The 17,740-nt window shown below is 50.9% G+C and overlaps 5 protein-coding genes across 5 annotated transcripts; 1 reads left to right on the forward strand and 4 right to left on the reverse strand.

The window, feature by feature from the left end:
• The first annotated feature begins 2,140 nt into the window (after positions 1-2,140).
• Positions 2,141-3,924, forward strand: BO94DRAFT_208091 (CFEM domain-containing protein). Its single transcript, XM_025606132.1, has 7 exons — positions 2,141-2,426; positions 2,472-2,601; positions 2,650-2,834; positions 2,881-2,917; positions 2,964-3,423; positions 3,472-3,539; positions 3,597-3,924. Exons 1-7 carry the CDS (start codon positions 2,337-2,339, stop codon positions 3,890-3,892), a joined length of 1,266 nt encoding a protein of 421 aa, XP_025464048.1. The 5' UTR covers positions 2,141-2,336; the 3' UTR covers positions 3,893-3,924.
• A 1,895-nt stretch (positions 3,925-5,819) lies between these two features.
• BO94DRAFT_549365 (uncharacterized protein) lies at positions 5,820-6,692 on the reverse strand (the record flags this gene model as incomplete). Its single annotated transcript, XM_025613442.1, has 3 exons — positions 5,820-5,918; positions 6,071-6,510; positions 6,620-6,692. 3 exons carry the CDS (start codon positions 6,690-6,692, stop codon positions 5,820-5,822), a joined length of 612 nt encoding a protein of 203 aa, XP_025464049.1.
• A 1,297-nt stretch (positions 6,693-7,989) lies between these two features.
• Positions 7,990-9,953, reverse strand: BO94DRAFT_605286 (uncharacterized protein; the record flags this gene model as incomplete). Its single annotated transcript, XM_025616479.1, is given in 5 exon segments — positions 7,990-8,397; positions 8,447-8,914; positions 9,152-9,704; positions 9,792-9,828; positions 9,848-9,953. The coding sequence occupies 5 exon segments, from the start codon at positions 9,951-9,953 to the stop codon at positions 7,990-7,992; spliced, it is 1,572 nt and encodes a 523-aa protein (XP_025464050.1).
• A 1,495-nt stretch (positions 9,954-11,448) lies between these two features.
• BO94DRAFT_568486 (S53 family peptidase) lies at positions 11,449-14,069 on the reverse strand. Its single transcript, XM_025614680.1, has 8 exons — positions 13,700-14,069; positions 13,370-13,633; positions 12,865-13,326; positions 12,701-12,818; positions 12,567-12,657; positions 11,889-12,520; positions 11,690-11,832; positions 11,449-11,644 (listed from the first exon to the last, which is right to left on the reverse strand). Exons 1-8 carry the CDS (start codon positions 13,909-13,911, stop codon positions 11,572-11,574), a joined length of 1,995 nt encoding a protein of 664 aa, XP_025464051.1. The 5' UTR covers positions 13,912-14,069; the 3' UTR covers positions 11,449-11,571.
• Positions 14,070-14,844: 775 nt separating this feature from the next.
• BO94DRAFT_208135 (FAD-binding oxidoreductase) lies at positions 14,845-16,826 on the reverse strand. Its single transcript, XM_025606133.1, has 4 exons — positions 16,682-16,826; positions 16,129-16,599; positions 15,310-16,063; positions 14,845-15,260 (listed from the first exon to the last, which is right to left on the reverse strand). Exons 2-4 carry the CDS (start codon positions 16,517-16,519, stop codon positions 15,023-15,025), a joined length of 1,383 nt encoding a protein of 460 aa, XP_025464052.1. The 5' UTR covers positions 16,520-16,599; positions 16,682-16,826; the 3' UTR covers positions 14,845-15,022.
• Positions 16,827-17,740: the final 914 nt, after the last annotated feature.

Here is a 17,740-nt window from a genome sequence, read left to right on the forward strand (position 1 = left end):
CGTGGGCGCTTGGTGGGTGAGGGGGTGCGGCTGGGACGGGGGACGGGGTTGGGGGCGCGATACGGGGTGCGATTCGTGGAGACATAGTGGCTGGTGGGAGGGGTGGGAGTCGGATGGAGAGAGATCTCGCCTGGGCTGGGAGCCCAGCGCGATCGGGCCAGGTCGCTCATGATAAAGATATGGTGCAAGGTGGGAGTTGGCGATGCGCGGAAATGGCGGGTCGATAGCCCGATAAGACCGCGTCTTAGTCAGCCGGCGGATCCGGTAGTGATTCGTCGGATTTTCGATGCTTGCAGGATGCCAGAACATGTTCTCAATCGCCAGGCAGAGGAGAGTATAAATGTTGTCAGACCAAACTCAGATCAAGGTAAGCTGGAGGGGATCCACGTCCAGATTCATTTTTGTCCTGCAAGTCTCCGAGTACAGTGTTGCACGAAACAACAGGTTGCCATTGTGTCAAACAAAGGCGTAGCCCCGATCGGCAGGGCTATCAAATCCTTTGGGAGATATTGTCGGACGCTTCCGCAATACAAAGCGTATCAATATGGAATTACATCTTAATCAAAGGGTGTTGATGGGAAGAACAAAATCTCAAAGCAAACCATGCAAAGGAAAAAGGAGAAAAGAACAAAGAGGAAAGGAGAAAGCTAATGTATAGAGCGCGGTCTAGTGCAGAGCGAATCGGACAATAACCTAAGCCGGTAGGAACATTCCTTGGCCGTTGTCAGATTTCCCATCGAATAGATGAAGTCTTGTCAGCAGGTGGCTAGCCTCCAGCTCGGAAATGACAACCTATGCAATCTGCACATTAGCGGGTAAATGTCGGGGCTGAACGTTCACCGGGACATAAGCGGGGCGGCAAATGACGACGCTCCAGATTATCGGAGAATAGCGGAGAGATTGTATGCCGATCACCGGTTTGATTGATATGGCAGGTGCCTAAGATCTTGCGAGATTCAAAATTTAGATCCAGACTGTTGACACCAGGGAAGTGCATTGTATGGCAGACCATACCGACGGATGATCCAAGAGTCATGAAACCCAAGAATGTGCCACAAGCAGCTGTCAGGGGTCGAGAAAGAAATTGCAAGTGCGGACGCGGCTGGCTGAATAGAGCCAAGGGACCATGATCCGCGGAAGCGGCTACATAATATCTTCTTTATATTAACTGGTTATTTTTGGTTGATCGTCCTTAACAGGCCGAATGCGGAATGACGATGGTGGTCGTTGCGGTGAACCCCACGACTCAGCCCGGACGATTGTGACAGACGGGGAGTTTTTCGAGCAGAAACGCTAGACGGACAAGTGAGAAGGATGCTGTTTCTGATATATCAAGCCGCGTAGCAACGGAGAGACTGTAACCTGGAGCCCTGAGGCTCCCCACGTGGACGCCAGCCCTGTTGGGTTAGCGTAATTGAAGGCAATGCGCTAACCGCATCTGGAGGCGGTGGAGATGCAGGCATCAATTTCAAACGGCCAGCGGCTTGGCGCGCTAGAGGTAAGCTTATTATTCCCACGCACAACCCCTCGCAACTCTCAACCGAGGTTCCTCGCTTCTGCATGCCCAGGAATAGGGCCTCGTTTCACCACCAAACTCACTTGCAGCTTAGTGCCGGAGTACCCCAACCGGGAAGGAAGGTGTTTGCCGCCCCAGCAAATCAGCTCCAGACCAAGCTGACTGGAAGTCCAAATTTCAGTCCCTGGCTGCCTCTAAGCGACATGGCGTCAGGCTGGGCGCGGGAGACGCACAGGGTCGTTGGCTGCCCCGAGTCAGAGAAACGGCATATCAAGACTATTGCAGCGGTGATTGGAGGGCAGGGAGTGGATATCGGCAGATGATGCCCAACTGGTGCCCCCGATCCGGTTGGAAGTGGAGGGGACCACCGCAACCAGCCGGAAGCACACCACCGGCCGATCGCCGAGCCAGCCAGGTCGTCTTGCATTGGCCCGCCCCTCGTGTAAACGCCCGTGTCTCACAGAACCCACGGTCCGTATCCCGGTGGTTCATCATATTCTGCGTGCCAAGTATGTTCTTCAGCCCAGCCAACTGCGTCACACCGGACGAATTCCCAGCTCGTCCATTTAATCGATACGCTCACAGTCGTCGATGATTCGATCCTGCGATCGGACTGGATCTGGACCACACTGCCGGGAACCTGGACCAAGCACCCCCGGTTAAAAGCTTGCTCCTGACGAATCTCGACTGCGGTTTCACATTCCACGTGGGGGGCCGAGGTCTTATAATAAAGGGTGACCAGGATAAATCCCTTTTCCGTCTCTCCCTTCCACTACCTCTGTCCTGGGATGCTGCTCGTCTGGGTTGCATCCCCTCCACCATGAAGATCCACCAGTTTTTGTTTGCTATATTGCTAGCAGTGACTGCTGCTGCTGCATCGTCAAACAGCACTGAATTTCCTGAGTGTGCCGTAAGTAGCGCTTTGATATGGGTTGGGCTCCATTGACTGTCTCAGGTGTCTTGTTTGGCCGAAGAATCTCCCAGTTGCTCTATATACGATGCGTCATGTGTGTGTACCGGTGCTGCCAGCAAGTCATCCCTCGTGACCTGCGCGGCCAGCAGTTGTACGGCGAAAGATTATTACAGTGAGCATCTCGATGCCCGTACCGTACCGATCCGTCTAACCCTCGCAGTCACCAGACATCTGTATGAACTCGAATGCGGCCTCGCCATCAAGAAGGGGCCCCTTCTCGTCGACCCAGCGACCCTCGCACCGGCCATCCTCGCGACCATCTTCTTTTTCGTGCGGATAGCGGCTAAGCTGAAGAATCTGGCTGGAGGCTGGGGACCGGACGACTATACCGTCACAGCTGCATGGGTATGCCATTCCATGGTGGATGATGGATATAAGCTAACGTGTCCAGGTTCTGGGAATTGCCATGTTTGTCGTCAATACATACAGTAAGCCACGAACAATTGTTTTACCTGATAATAGCTAACCAAACAGTGATCAAATACGGTTTCGGCATGAATTCCTGGGATATTCTCCCCTTTCATCACATCACACTCGTCTTCCAATACTTCGAAGGACTCGCCATGATGTACAAGATCCAGATCTCGCTCTGCAAAATCTCCGTCCTGCTGTTCCTGCTCCGCATCTTCCAGTCCCGCGTGTTTCGTATTCTCGCCTACATACTCATCGCCGTTAATGTTTCCATCGGCATCACGTTTTCCTTGGTGGATTTGCTTCGGTGCACACCAGTCCACCTAGACTGGGATGGCTGGACAGGCGAGGACACCTCAGGCGGCAAATGCATCAATTTCATCGCGGCGATCATGGTGCACTGCCTGGTCAATATTTTCGTCGACGTCGTCATTGTCATCCTCCCAATTTACGAAGTCGCCAAGCTGCAGTTGCCATTTACAAAGAAAATAACTGTTGCGATGATGTTCATGATGGGATTGATGTATGTCCCCACTTAACCACTGAACCTTCCTCCATACTAATGATCCAGTTTAACTATCGTCGCCATCATCCGAGTCGTGGTCTTCTGGGAACATCGTTGGACCAACAACCTAACTGGTAAGCCCCAGAATACTCCTCACACTCCACTCAAAACCCCTAACATTACACTCCCAGCCGGCCTCCACCCCCTAATCCACTGGTCAATCATCGAGTCGCAAATCGCCATTATGACCACCTGTCTCCCCGCCGCCCGGGCCTTCATCACCCACTACGTCCCCGGTCTAGGCGGCAGTTCCGCTCGCAGAACCTACGCCCGCACCAACTCCCTGTACAACAACACGCCGTCCGGCGCGAACAGCAAGATCTCCAAATCGGTCAACATCTCCGTTGACTATACCACGCGGTCGGAGCGGGATTCCACTAGCGCCGTTCATCTGGTCGAAATGGATGGCCGATACGAGCGGTTTTGATGTTTCTTATTTATCTGTTGATTCCCCCTGAGCCTATTGTAATTCTTTACCGTGTTTAGTTTTTCATTTTAGAAAATGTCTTATGACCTTATACAGACGTGACATTCGGATGCGATCGGCGGAAGACTGCCACGTATTTATCCTGACCTCCAGGAAGTAAATCCAAGACCCCGGTTCTATATAGGTCAGACGCGCCAGCCATCCCATCCCAAAGGGACATGTATCCGCTCTTTCATCATACCTCTTCCTCGTGCTCCAAGCAAGCATCATCACTTCCTTCGTACATTCGAAACAAGGCCCCGTTACCCCCCTTTCCCCGGAAAAAGCCAGTCCAACCTCACCGACTGCATCACACCTGTTAGACGTCTGGTGGAAACTGTGTCCGAGTGGCCTGTCTTCCGTGCGTATAAACTCGCGCTGGGAGCGTAAAACCGGGACCACATTATTATCCAAGAGAAACGCCGGATCATCATAGCTATCAAGCTCCACCAGTAAAGCGACCGGAGACTCTGACCGGGGATCCCCTCTTCCTACTGACCAGACAATATCTCGTAAAAAATGTGTTGCGTGATGCGTACTCCGCTTCGCAATGCCTTGGACTGTGGACGGCCTGGACCTAGTAACCCCCCCCCCCCCAGGTGTAGTGCCCTGTACTGCGCCCGAATTTGAACATTCTGGCAGACTCAGCAACTTCGCGGCTGCGTCCGTGCACTATCTTCATGACCCGTGGTATGAGATCTGGCATCAGGTTTGGACATCCATAAACTGGTTTGCGGAAGGATAATTCGCGTCTTTCTCAGAATTTGTCCAGACTCTGCGATGGACAATGCCATATTTTATCAACAAGGAAACTTACGAACCAGCATCAGCTGGTATTTCAGTTGGACCTTCCGCAGACGCGCTGGTGGCAGTAGGGGAACTATGTTCAAGAGAGGTACCACATTAGTTAGGCATCCCCGCATAATGATACCGAGATGTGAGGAGATAAACCTACGATGTTAGAACATCATCATCGTCGTCTTCGGTAAGGATCTCCTCGATTCAACGCCGCAACTAACGGGCGAAAGTGAGCAGGTAGTGGGCCACAGGGGCTGGGGTGACCCTGGCTCGCTTATCTGAGATGATGTAACCGATCTCCTGTTCAAATTGGCTATTTCCCAGGGCCATAAACCCCGGAGGTGTCTCTTGCTGAACCGTAAGGGGAGACCGAAGGTGGCCATAACCACACGAAGACTGGTAGTTGCTGCACAAGACGCCATTGCGACGCCGGAACACCGAGAACGGGGAGTGAAACAAAGGAGACCGTGTTAGGACGTCTGGATTCCATATCCTGGCGTCGCTTTTGGTATAGGGATATGTGGTAAGTGGTACTTCCGTTTTATGTCATTGAAAGGCATATATGTGGGTAACGTACGTGATGCCACGTCTCTGGTACCGGTAAATAGCAAACCAACCTCTCCTCCAGGCTTTGATCAGATATCAAGACCTCCGAGTCGCCCTTTTGGAAGAAGTCTTCCGGAATATTGTGCTTGATTATAGCCTTCCCGGAGTAAAGGGGCACATGTACCGAGGGCACCGCCGCCGACACCATTATTAGTATAGATATAAGGATGTCGACAGATTGTCCCGATACCATACCCCATCATTAGAGTAATGATGTTGAAGACATCGTCGATACGGGTTAAGTAGGTTAGCCCAGAGTGATGCGATGGGGCCCTGGATATAATGAACCAACGATTATCGACAGCTGAAGATAATGTCCACGAATGCGAGTTCAAATTCTCAGGAGCAATATGCTCAATCTTGCCTCGACTTCTTTATCGGCGGTGGTAGTAAGTGTTTGGATGCATGCTACTCTCAGGGAGTTTTATAATGCTCCCCTGTTCGCATACGAACCTATCCGAAGGTATTTGCAATGTAGCAGCCCCTATGTCGTAGGATGATACCCCGTTGCCTGATATCCCTGATTCATGGTTGTCCAGCGACGCCAGGAAGGCGCATAATCTGGAACTGGGTCGGATCCATCCTAGAACAACGACTATATATAAGAAACTCCCTGCAGAAGAGAACCGACCACGTATCGCACGACCATATGCTTCGGCAGCGCATCGCCCACATGTACCCGAGGTCGAAAAGTGATATGCAAAGGTAGACAAGTTGTCTTTCCCTCTCGCCTACCCCAAGACATGGGGATCGGCTGATATTCTTGTAACCGTTCCGGCTAAAGAAAAGAGAGTCACTTTTGTAGCGTTCGTTTTCCCACCAGGGATTGAAAGTCGGAATGGGGACGAAAGTGTACTCCTTCAAATTAATGGAATCCTGCAATGTGCTGCAGATCACCCGCCCCATGCTATAAATGTTCCCCAATGCGAAAAGAACATTCGTAGACTTGAGTTCCTTTAGTTCTGCCTCGTAGTGGGTGTCTAGGTTGAGGTCTATCTCGCGTTCCGTATATGTCTCTGCCCTGGTCATAGCGTATTCCTTACCAGGCACAAGATCAGGATCAAGCTCCGTCACCCGCGGGGTATAATGGACTTGCCGACCTAGGGCATTCTTGGTGGCCTTGAAAGTCGGATTGTAGTCGATTTTGTGGTGATAGAGAGCAGTGAGCGTTTTTCCTGGATGGAGGGATCACGCAGGCCATATCACGTCAGAAGACCACATGTTGACAGGACAAAGTTTCCTCGCCATCAGATGAGTCCGAGGCCACAGCATCAAAAGATCCACGATAGAAGACATAGTCCAGGAAGATACGAACAGCGCTTGGGGTTGTTTGAGGATTTGTCCCCGTGACTGCCATTGTTCGATGAGTATGGTAGGTAAAAGAGGGAAAGTGGGCCAGAAAGTAGGCATTGTTGTGTAGAATGAAAGGAGAAAGAGTGAGGAAGAATACGAAAGGTGGCTTTATAGGCTGCTGGGAGTAAGTTAATTGGATGATAGCAAGGTGGAGAGTGCGTATGTGAAGAAGTATTCCGTGTGACGGGGGTGAATGATGGTCCGATGAATTGCCTATGAGTATTCGTCTATTTCTACTTCATTATATGGTCAAGTAATAGAGGGTTAAAGAGACTCTCACCTCGGTTCAATTACCATTCCTTCAACGGTTGGTCAATGCCGATCTGCCGGATCTCGTATTGACATATAAACATCACTAGTTTGGTGTAGGGTAGATGTTTGCTGCATTGAATCTTGACATGATTCTCTCTGATGAATCACCGATGCAGTGATACCCATATTCTTCACCGTACAATACAATCGTCAAGCACAATGAATACAGCTTGATTATTCCAACTTCCCCGTAGTCCAGTCTGGAAGAGCCACCTCATACTGCATCTACACATTATTCCGATCATCATAAACTAATCCACATCATAGTTACATCTCACATACACATCCATCATCATGTTATGATGCTCCTTATATATTTGTTGATTCCACCTGAGCCTATCGCAATTATTTACCTTGCTTAGTATTCCACTTCATAGACATTATTACGAACTTCTACAGACCTGATAATTAGTTTCAATCAGTAGAAGATTCCATCCTCCTTAATTTCAGACTACCGCCCAACGATATCCACCATCTTGATGTTAGAATAAGGGGTTTTGGAATCATTTTCTTGCTTCAATGGCTAGCATCACATATAGCGGTCTCCATTACGCTAAGACAATATGACCGGATTTGTGTTAACCTACCATGACAACAGCGAGGGATATGAAATTAGCGCAACTGTACTGCCATTGCCATTTTCCTTGATCGGGCCTTGAAGAATATGATAAGAAAAAAAGATAAGAAAAAAGTAGGAAAAGACCGAATGGCGTTATGAATATATGAAATAAAAAACCCGGGAACCCCAACAGAAGGAGAAATAATTTCGTAAACTTGAGGAATGATGTGGACTCTTTTTTTTTTTCTTTAGAATTATAATGAATTTCAAGTATCCTGTCCCTTAATTATACTAATACTAAAGCTAATCAACGTAAAGCAAGATGAAGGAAGACGGAAATCAGAGAAAGCGAGAACATCCATCCGCAGGAACGACACAAAGCAGAAGGAAAAAGGATATCGTATTTCCATCCCATCCCCGAGCTCCCCCTTTATTCTTTGATTCTCACATCCAGGGCGCCCGTCATCCGCTTGATGTCATGAAAGACATCTTCGATGTGCGTAAAGTACGTGATGCCAGTTCTCTGGTGTCCGGCAAAGAGAAGACCGACCACCTCAAGGTGTCGATCGAAGATCAAAGCCCCTGAATCTCCCTCCTGGGAGAAGTCTCCCAGGATGTTATGTTCAATGGTGGCGTCGACAGTCTCCTTGCCTCCTTGGCTGATGGTGTGGATGTAGGCGGTCCTCAGGGAATTATAGATTCCCGCGGTGTAGCCGGTGCCGCGGCCGACTTTGAACAGTCCGGCAGACTCGCCGATTTCGTGGCTTCGTCTGTGTGCCAATGGCACTATATTCATGGCCGGTGGCATGAAATCCGGCAAGGGGTCGTAGGTATTTGACTGTAGCTTGTTAGAAAGGGTCAGAACATATCCCACTTGATGTACTTACCATGTTGTTCCCAAGACGCGTGCTGTGCACAGAGATGAGGGACCAATCAATGATCGTTTTTCGTGCATCTTTGATGGTTGTAGATTCGATTACCCGTTCCCCAGAACAGGCAAAAATTGTTCCCAAGCTGTGACTGTTGTTGGCTTTCATCCCCCTCAGCTTGTTTAGCTGTGACTCGTAATGTCCGGCTATCTGGAGATTAAGGTCATAGATCTTTCTGTCCCTCGGGAAAACTAATTCATCATTCTTCATGGCTTCCTTTATCACTTTGAAACTGGGACTTTTGACGATATCCTGGTATTGGTCGTTGAGACGCTTTGACTCGATACTCATATCTTCAACACTTGGTTGCTCGAAATTAAGGGCTTTCATGGCGTTCTGATCGCCAGGTTTGACGCCATTCTTCCGCCAAATGTCTGTTGCTATGACCCAATTAGAAAAAAATGCATTGACCATTGGAGGATTTGCCTATCAAAGATGGGGTTCGCGGGTGTGCACCCAGCTGGTGGGAAGAGGCAGTGGGAACAAGAGATTCCATACGATTTCCACAATCCATATTCAGGGTCTTTGAGTTCAAGCCAGCCGCCAAATGTCCCCGAAATTGTATCATTCCCCTTGAATGCCGAGACTCATTCCGACTTGCGCCGCGGCTTGTAGTTTTGTGCTTGTCAGGTTAGGCCTGTCACGCCCGCTCCAGCGGACTACCATGTCCTTTTTAATCATCACCACGATATCGCTGCAGCCAATCTCATCAAGGGTTTGAACAATGCAGTCACGAGTTCCTCGCCAATCTTTGTGAGCGTACGGATCTACAGTGACCATGACGGTCACTGGGCATTCTGCTGCCATGTCACTGGTCCCAACACGGTAGCATCCGAGCGATGTCCACTGTTGAATATCGTTTTCCTTCAAGATTCTGCGGAGGGTGGTGTTCCAGACTGGATAGATCTTGTGCGACCTCGCAACCGGATGATATTTCTGCGGCAAAAATGCTGCCTTATCGGTAATTTCTACCGAAAACTGGACACATCCTCCCTCGGACAGAAGAGCATGAACTTTTCTCGCGGCGGTTATCCAAGAGGAATCAATCCTTTCTTTCTCCGCGTCGATGCTGGAGGTAACGGTTGGATTGATTTCAGGATCGTAGGTTGAGAGAAAAGCCGAGAATGCCATGTGTCCCGACTTGATACCGGCTAGTTCCAGGATCTCATTAGCTCCGCGATAAAAATCTCCTGCCTTTTGCTGGAAGAGGTCGTAGCTGGGATGTGTTCAGGGGATGGCGACAGCTTTCGATGGGATGGCGCATAAGTAGGGCCCACCAGCCCGCAGGTCTTCGTTTACAAACCCGTCGAGGTTACCCGGATACTCGTCGTCACTAGATCCTTGATTCCGGCGTTATACGACCATCGGAAGAAGAAGGACTCCTTCCACCAGCAATGCGGATCTGGGGAGACGCGTAGCACTCGTCACCACGACCATAAACTTCGGTGACTGATGTTTCTGACATTGTGTCGGACGGCAGACGACACAGTTAGATGGAATGGCGAGTTGTCTGTATCGCTAGGTTACTATCATAAGGAAGGTGTAGAAGGTCAGCAGCGAGGCAGGATGAGTCAGAAGGCTGATGCTGGAATTACGACATCGGGACATAAGAGAGTACTATACCTGGAACTAAGGATGGGCGGACCCCCAGGGACTTTGGAAGCATTAGCAAGTTCTTTATGGAATACAACCGCGTCATCCTTTTCTTACCGCTCGAAGGATATACAGTTCTGCTCACTCGGTAGTGGTCAAGAGCACTGATAGAACCTAGGGAAAAGGCTAGGGAAGAAGTCGGTTCGAAGAGAGTATCCTTGGGAGGATCGTTCAACCAACAGCTTTGAGAGGAAAAGACGAGCCACCAGTCTGGTAGGGGGGGGGGGGGGGGGGTTGAATAGAAAGAAGCAATCGAGGTTGGGATAGGGGATATGGCGATATTTATAGTGTGGCAGTGGGTGAAGACTCATCGCAGTATGATGAATTGATGATTCCAATTATTCGTCACACTCTAATAGCAAGCTTGAATTAGTTGAAGGGGGTGGATTCACACCTCAAAGTGACTATTACAATATGCGGAAAGAGCAATCTAAATCTAACGGATGGAAAAGAGCCTTAGTAAGGGTCGTGGAACGCAATTCTACTAATCTGGAGGGGCTAAAGAAGGCCACTCAAAACACCCCTGAGAGCCTTGTCACGTTGTAACACTCGATTCGGACCCACCGCTCGAATTCACGTAGATTTCTTGCTTTTCCTTGAGACCTACACTGCCTGTTGTGGTGAATGCCTCTAGCTATTTATCTGCCTCTCTTTGCATAGTGGTTTCAGATGAGGTCATTCACCCCTCTTTGTTACTTCAATCAGACTGTACACTTTCCATAATTAGGCAGTCTGTGACTCAACTCAGTGACACCATCTATTTAAGGTTTATGAGTGATGTGTGGTCTTGAACAGATAGAGTCACAGTTAAGTCACATGTGAGCCCAATCACAATACTCTATACATACATCTGGTAAATAAATATATATTATGATACCAAAGTATCTATTAAAGCATATCTGAGGTATGCCATGCAGGACCTTACAGAAGGCTTTATTCGGGGTCTCATTTGGTGTCATGTATTCAAATATAGGTTTATATAGAGCTGTACACAGAGCTCTATACGGGACGTCTCACAAAAGGCCTCACAAGGGGCCTATCTTACACAGAGCCTTATGAGAAGAGAGTTTTAAACAACGGGATCTCACCAGTAAGTGTACTAGTATTTATAAAGATTATGGCGTTCTCAACATGGTAGGCGGAAGAAGGGTTACAGCTTGGCCATGCCATCCTTATAGAAACATGGGGGTCGATGCCCGATCACAAGTCCATTGTGTTGCATAATGACACTATTGACTTTCTCCGATGAATCCAAAAGCCTTTTCACTATGTTTATCAGGATGTTAAAATGCTGCTCATACTCTGGCCCGAAAAGATGAATGTGATTTCATATTTGCATCTACACATTATTCCTATCATCATAAACTAATCCACATCATGGTTACATACGTCTCACATACGTCACATCCATCACATCAATCAATCATCAACTAAGGCAGAGACAGGAACAACTCCTTCATCAAGGGATAGTTAGGAGTACCCAAGCCACTGGCGGGGTCCCATCTGCAATATGTTAGTTAAGTCTTTGGCAACGTGCAAGAGACTTACCCATCGACAGCGCTGAAACCGTAGGTTCCGCATCCGGCATTAGTACCGTTGGTGATGTCGTTAAGAACCTGGGGATAAGCGTAGAGGGCAGGATTGACGAAACCGACAGGGCCCTTGCCGATCGCAAAACGCTCCTCGTTGAGCTACATCCGTTAGCTATATTCTCACAGCGCAGCGGCTTGTAGATTACTTCACTTACCAGAGTGAGGACCGACGCAAACAGCGGCGAAGCCAAACTGGATCCATACCAGTGGTAGTCATAGCTGTCCATGTATGCGCGGAAGTTGGCGCCGTTGGCCGACACGTCAGGGTAGGCACGGCCGAGACGGTTGTAGAGACCCTTGGTGGTGTTCACGTCCACCTGGAACTCGGAGTAGTAGGGGTACGACAAGTTGGCGGTCTCGAAGTACTCCGCCACCGCAGCCACCTGGTAGGCCGGCTGAGGGAAGTAGTTCGAGAAGCCACCAGAGGTACTGAAGTTAGTTGCGGTTCCGCCGAGGTTCACGTGCATGACGCTCTCGCTGTCGTTCACGGTCTGGTAGCCGTAGAGCATGCTGCCTCCGACGGAGGTGACGTAAGGGCAGTTTGAAGGGTACTGGGGGTTGAAGATCTTGCCCTCAGGGCCGAGGCAGCCGTTCTCGTCACCGTCGCCGGCGAAAGAAGCCACACCGTAGTCGCCAGAGGCGAACAGAATAGAGTGTCCCTGCAGACCGAGCTTCATGAACTCGTTGCACTGGCGCTTGGTGTAGCCAATGGGAAGATCAGCCTCGGACTGGCCATAGGAAGCACTGATGACGTTAGTGGGCTTGTAGACACCACATTGGAGTTTTCCTGCCACCGTTAGTCATTATCCTTATTGCCTAACGCAGTGGAATACCTTTGTAGCCGCCCGCCTGGGTGTCGGGGTAGACAGGGTCAATCTCCGGGTCGTCACCGGTTTCGCCATAGGCGCTGTAAGTGCAGTAGGACTGGATTGTTAGCATGAATCCTAAGACAGAAAGGAGAACCTACCCCATCCAGAGCATCAAGGAAGGTGTTGAACAAGTTGGTGGTGGCGACCTCCTCGGGTTCATAGATCTGGTCGTCAACCTGGTAAAGGGTGACCGTTTGGGGGTACAGCAGGGAGAACCTGAATTGTCAGTAAGGTATCTAAGAAATGCAGAATGACTACTCACGCCATGTCAATGTCAATGTCCGATTCACCGGTGTTTAGAGAGCTCCAGGAGGGAACCGAAAAGTTGGCGCCGTCAATCAGGGCCGGAATGGGGTAGGTACCCTGAGGAACCCACGGAGCATACTCCTTGTAAAAAAGGTCAAGATCAGACTTGGCAAAGTAGTCGCCCTGCTCGTAGAGACCGAGGCTGTTGCCCGGGGTCGCCGTAGTAGAGTCAGGGATCTGGTACAGAGCCTTAATGCACGAGGGTGTGATGTTGTAGCCACAGGCCTTGAGGTCATCTGGCAGAAATTTGGCCTTGCTCGGCAGGGGCTGGGGGCCCGAATAGGCGGACTTGGCCTTGGAAGAGTGTGCCAACTGGGATGCACGCTTGACCTTGTTCCTCTTCTTGACGACCTGAGTGAGCTTCACTCCTGGGGTGATGTAGTCGATGTGCTTCTGGATGTGCTGAGGGACATGGTATCTAAACAGTCAGTGATGTTCAGCGAGGCTGGATGTTAACTCACTCATCGCATCCAACCTTGATGCTAGCACTAGCATCACTCTCGTGCTCGTGGAACTCCGTCAGCAGAAGCCTCTCAGCTTCATGGGCGTAAGCATCGAACGCGAGCCAGCCCTTGTTGTCGGAGTGCACCACCCGCGATGGGTGGATGCCAGAGGCGACGAGCCATTCGCGCACCGCCTCGACAGCTTCGTCGGAGGGCGCGAACATGTCGTGCACCTCATCAGCCGACCAGTACTTGCCGTACTTGGGAGAGGTGGGATGCGAACTGCATTATTGTCAGCATCTCTTTGACCTACCTCAATTGCAATTACAAGAGATGGGATGAACTCACACTTCCATCAAAAAGTCATATCCCTTGTCCAGATTGTTCTGGGCTAGACCAATGCGCATAGGCAAGACGGCATCGCTGTCCACGCGAGCGCCCTTCACCCAGTCGGATGGGGGCTGGTCACGCTTCTCGTGCAAAACATGCTTGACAGAAGTCGGGATGGCATTGGACAAGGCTGCAACGGCCAGAGCCACGGCGAGCTGACGGACCAACATGATGAATTGAATCAGCGCTGCGACCCGAGACAAAGGTGGTGGTCGGCTGGTTGCGGACGCGGTCTTAAATAACGACGCAACGACGGGTGGGCCCTTGCAGCGACAATGCGAGAAATTAATTGCGACATACGACCTGCCGGCCACACCGCCGGCCGCAATCTACTGGCAATTGTGTGATTGGAGGAGACGCTGGTTCACGCAGGCGACGGTGCCTGGAGAGCCGGTGGCGAGGCGGTCATCTTGGGACTGCGGGGGGTGTCCACAGGCACCAGCCAACCCGACCAGCTCTGCTGCAGCTTATCGGCCGTGGAATCCCACGCTATCCAGGAGCTAATGCTGCTGTCTCGGCTAGCTTTCGTGTTATCGGGCACTAGCCGGGAGTCCCGGCGGCCATTCGCTGGGAACAAGAGAGGGCCACCGGGGTTGCATCGGAGCCCCGACTGAGCTTCCTGATAAGCCTTGGCCGGCCACTCCACGCGGGTCACTCTGCGCCATTTCCCTCTGGCATCCCGATCGCCTGCTTTCTGATTCCTGACAGGTTCGTGACTCGCTTTACACCCAGCAGGGCTGCATTTTACGCATTCCCGGAATCCTTTGGAATCCGATACCCTTGTCTAGTACCTCGTGTAACGCTCTCCTTTGGACTCCGTCGAAGCTTTTCTGGAACATGGGGCTCGATGTCTCGTCCTATCAAGGCAACTCACATTAAACCATATTCGAGTAGTCTGATGGGGCCCGTCAAACTAAGAATATGAAGCTAGAACGCCGTGTCGCAACTATCCAATCTCGTAGTGGAGCAACGTAAAAGGCACGCGGACAGGAAGAAGTCCAGAACGCGGTAATAACACCACCATTGAAGTATTTTTTTCAAGTATGTGCAAATGATCGGCCTCTCGCTTGCGAGTTTCCATCTTGCTTTTTTTAACCTGGCCGTTCCATTTGGTATTGCCCCGGTGACTCATCCTGGGGAGTGATTGAGACATCTACCCATCCTCTCGTGCGGGAAATTACGCTGTTCAAATGGCGTCTAATAGTCTATTGGTATGACAGAACGGAGTTTGGAGCCCGATGCACCAGCACGATTCGGATGTGGTTTGGTCTCCGGTCATGCTCAGTTAAGCAACTGTCTCGTAAATACCCCATGCGCATCCCATTTTTGCTTCAGTTGCCGGAGCCTCGTCAGCCGCGCTTCACCTCGATATCGTCTCTGGATAGGCCCCGTCCGTGTCGCGTTCTGGAAATCGACGTAGCGGGTCTCGTCCGGCCCACGCATCACGGCCACGCACTCTTCGTTGTACTCGTCAACCTTGCGACGATTCTTCACATCGGTATGCCACACTATATTGACCCTTTCTCTAGGTTAGCAGGGTGATCGCCAAGTGAGCGAAAGATACATACTGCCAGTAACGGATGTCATGTGAAGACATGGCCGAGTCCTGCTCGGGTGCCTTGACTGGTCGCGAGTCCCACTGAACGTTAAAGGTCGTATTGATCGCATCTGGGCACTCGTGGACCAATTTCTTCCAGATCTCGATGGCTTGAACGAACGCGTCTACCCGAAACTCATCTAGTCCGACTAATCCGAACCGCTTAAAGTCGCCCTTGGCGCATAGCGCTTCTCTGTCATCATTCACGTTCTGATATGGTAGCTCTCTCCCAGTCGTGGCGATAGGTTGCAAGTCATACAAGGCTTTGAATGGCACCTCAGGAGCCTCGTCCCCCGTATACCGCGCAGAGATCACCAGCGATGGGGTCCGCGCAGGCGGCGGAGCAATGGCCATCATGAGGCCCGCAGTCGCATGGGTGGGATCATCCATGATCTGCTTCATGGTGGGTACCACCTCTGTCGCCCGATCAAGTGGGAAGATGAAGGCCCCGACCCAGATCAAGCCCTGCTGCTTGCGCAGTGCTGTCAAGGGGTGGGTACGAACGGTCAGTTGGGTGACAAGGCCGAAGAACTGCCCAGCTCCTTTCACTCCCCAGAGAAGGTCGGGCTGCGTCTCCTTGGTGACCTCGACCAGTTCTCCTGTGGCCGTGATCAGCCGCGCCGCTAAAATTTGATCGGATCCGAAGCCGGTGATGGAATTCGTGATGGAGCCTCCTCCCCCGAGGAGGTAGGGGATGGCACCCACGCTGTTGCCGTTTCCGAGTGCTAATATTCCAATTTATTAGTATGCTTCTAACAGGAGCAGAGGGAAATAAAGATGGTGTGAATACCGGTGAACAGGCCTGCTTCTGCTAGACACACGGACACTTGCTTGGCCAGGATTCCCCCTACTACCGTGGCCGTCCCATCCGCATTAACGTGCACACCGGTATAGAAAGTGAGGTCAATGACGATTCCCTCGACTCCGATAGTTGACCACGGGCTATGGCCGCCACTCTTAGGCACGAATGGAATGGATGACTTGAGAGCCCATCTTACTGTCTCGAGGCAGTCCTCTTCCGACCGTGGGAGAACAATGGCAGCGGGCACTTTCCGGTCGATATCGGTCCATCGAGCCAGGCGCTTCTGGAATTCTGGGTCTTGGGGATCGTGCAAGATCTGACAGTCGGTGGCCACCGCAGCCTGGAGAGCTGGAAGCTGGGACAGGACGTGGTCGGACATTGTTGCGCCACCAATTCGCCGGTTTCAGAGACTTGATCGGAGATTCAATTGAACGAGGGGAAGAGTGGTCGGGTTTTCTTCTTAACGAAAGACCCCTCGGTCAGCTTGGTAAGCATGGGGCCAGGACACACGTCAGCCCCTCTAGCTGAGCAGTAAGCTTACTTGAGTGTTGAAGAATGCCGCGAGGCTCGGCATTGGGAATGGAGTGTCCATCACACCATAGCAAGGCACAGCATGGAAGGTGGAGCGAACTGCACTAAAAGATTACGTCCACGCGATGTACTCCGTAGAACGACGCGGATGAAGCCATCGATGGCAGAGGTAAATCGGTCAAGACTTCCTTTATGGATTCACTTGGTTCGAATAGAGTTCAAGAGTGCAGCCCTGCATTGTCAGGATGATAATACTAATCTTCAGCATCAATCAGCTGCAGAATCCCGGTTGATGGACGGCCCCCACTGCGTCGTCCCTGGACGCGGGGAACCGGGCGGGAAAGTCATTCTCCGATGAGCTGTGTTCCCTTCACCATAGTGTCACTTTATGCCTCTAGTAGACTGAAGCCACTTGCATGACATGTTTTTCGTGTAAGAGTTGAGATGAATATGAAGGATACAGCCGACAGTTGGGACAAGCCAGATGCAGGGCAGATGGAAAATCGAAGAGAAGAAGAAGAAGAGGAGAAGAAAGCCGGTGGGATGGGCCACTCCGGGTGGGATGGCAGTAAACGCGGTGCAGACCCGATCCGGTAAGCGGAAAGGAGATGACTCCACCGCCTATGCATCCAGTCAAATAAGCGGCAGAACAGCTCCCCTCTGGCACGTGGCATGAAACTATCCTTTTGAAGACGGGGCTGCTACTCAGAGATAATGTCAATACCTAGATATATTTCCTACGATCAAGCCAGCGAACTTCTTGCCGAGATCCTTGACAGTGGCTTGATACCTAATCTTCCCTCCAGTAGCGTGCCGAGAAATGCTCAGGCACCCACAATCTAACCCGGATACTACACAGTCTCTGTTCTATATATAACAACGTGAGTGATGGGACAGAGTATTTATGACCGTCACTGTGTCAGCCGAGAACCAAGCCTTGTACTCGCATCATTGGACAGCAACATCCGACCCATCCCGATGCCTGTAATAGTAAGTACTAGCTACAGAGTAGTATTAATCAGGCACCAGTCCCGAGACCCCTTTATTTATCTTCATTCCCTCCTTCCTT

Source organism: Aspergillus sclerotioniger, assembly GCF_003184525.1.
Source record: "Aspergillus sclerotioniger CBS 115572 chromosome Unknown BO94scaffold_28, whole genome shotgun sequence".
Lineage (NCBI taxonomy): Eukaryota > Fungi > Ascomycota > Eurotiomycetes > Eurotiales > Aspergillaceae > Aspergillus > Aspergillus sclerotioniger.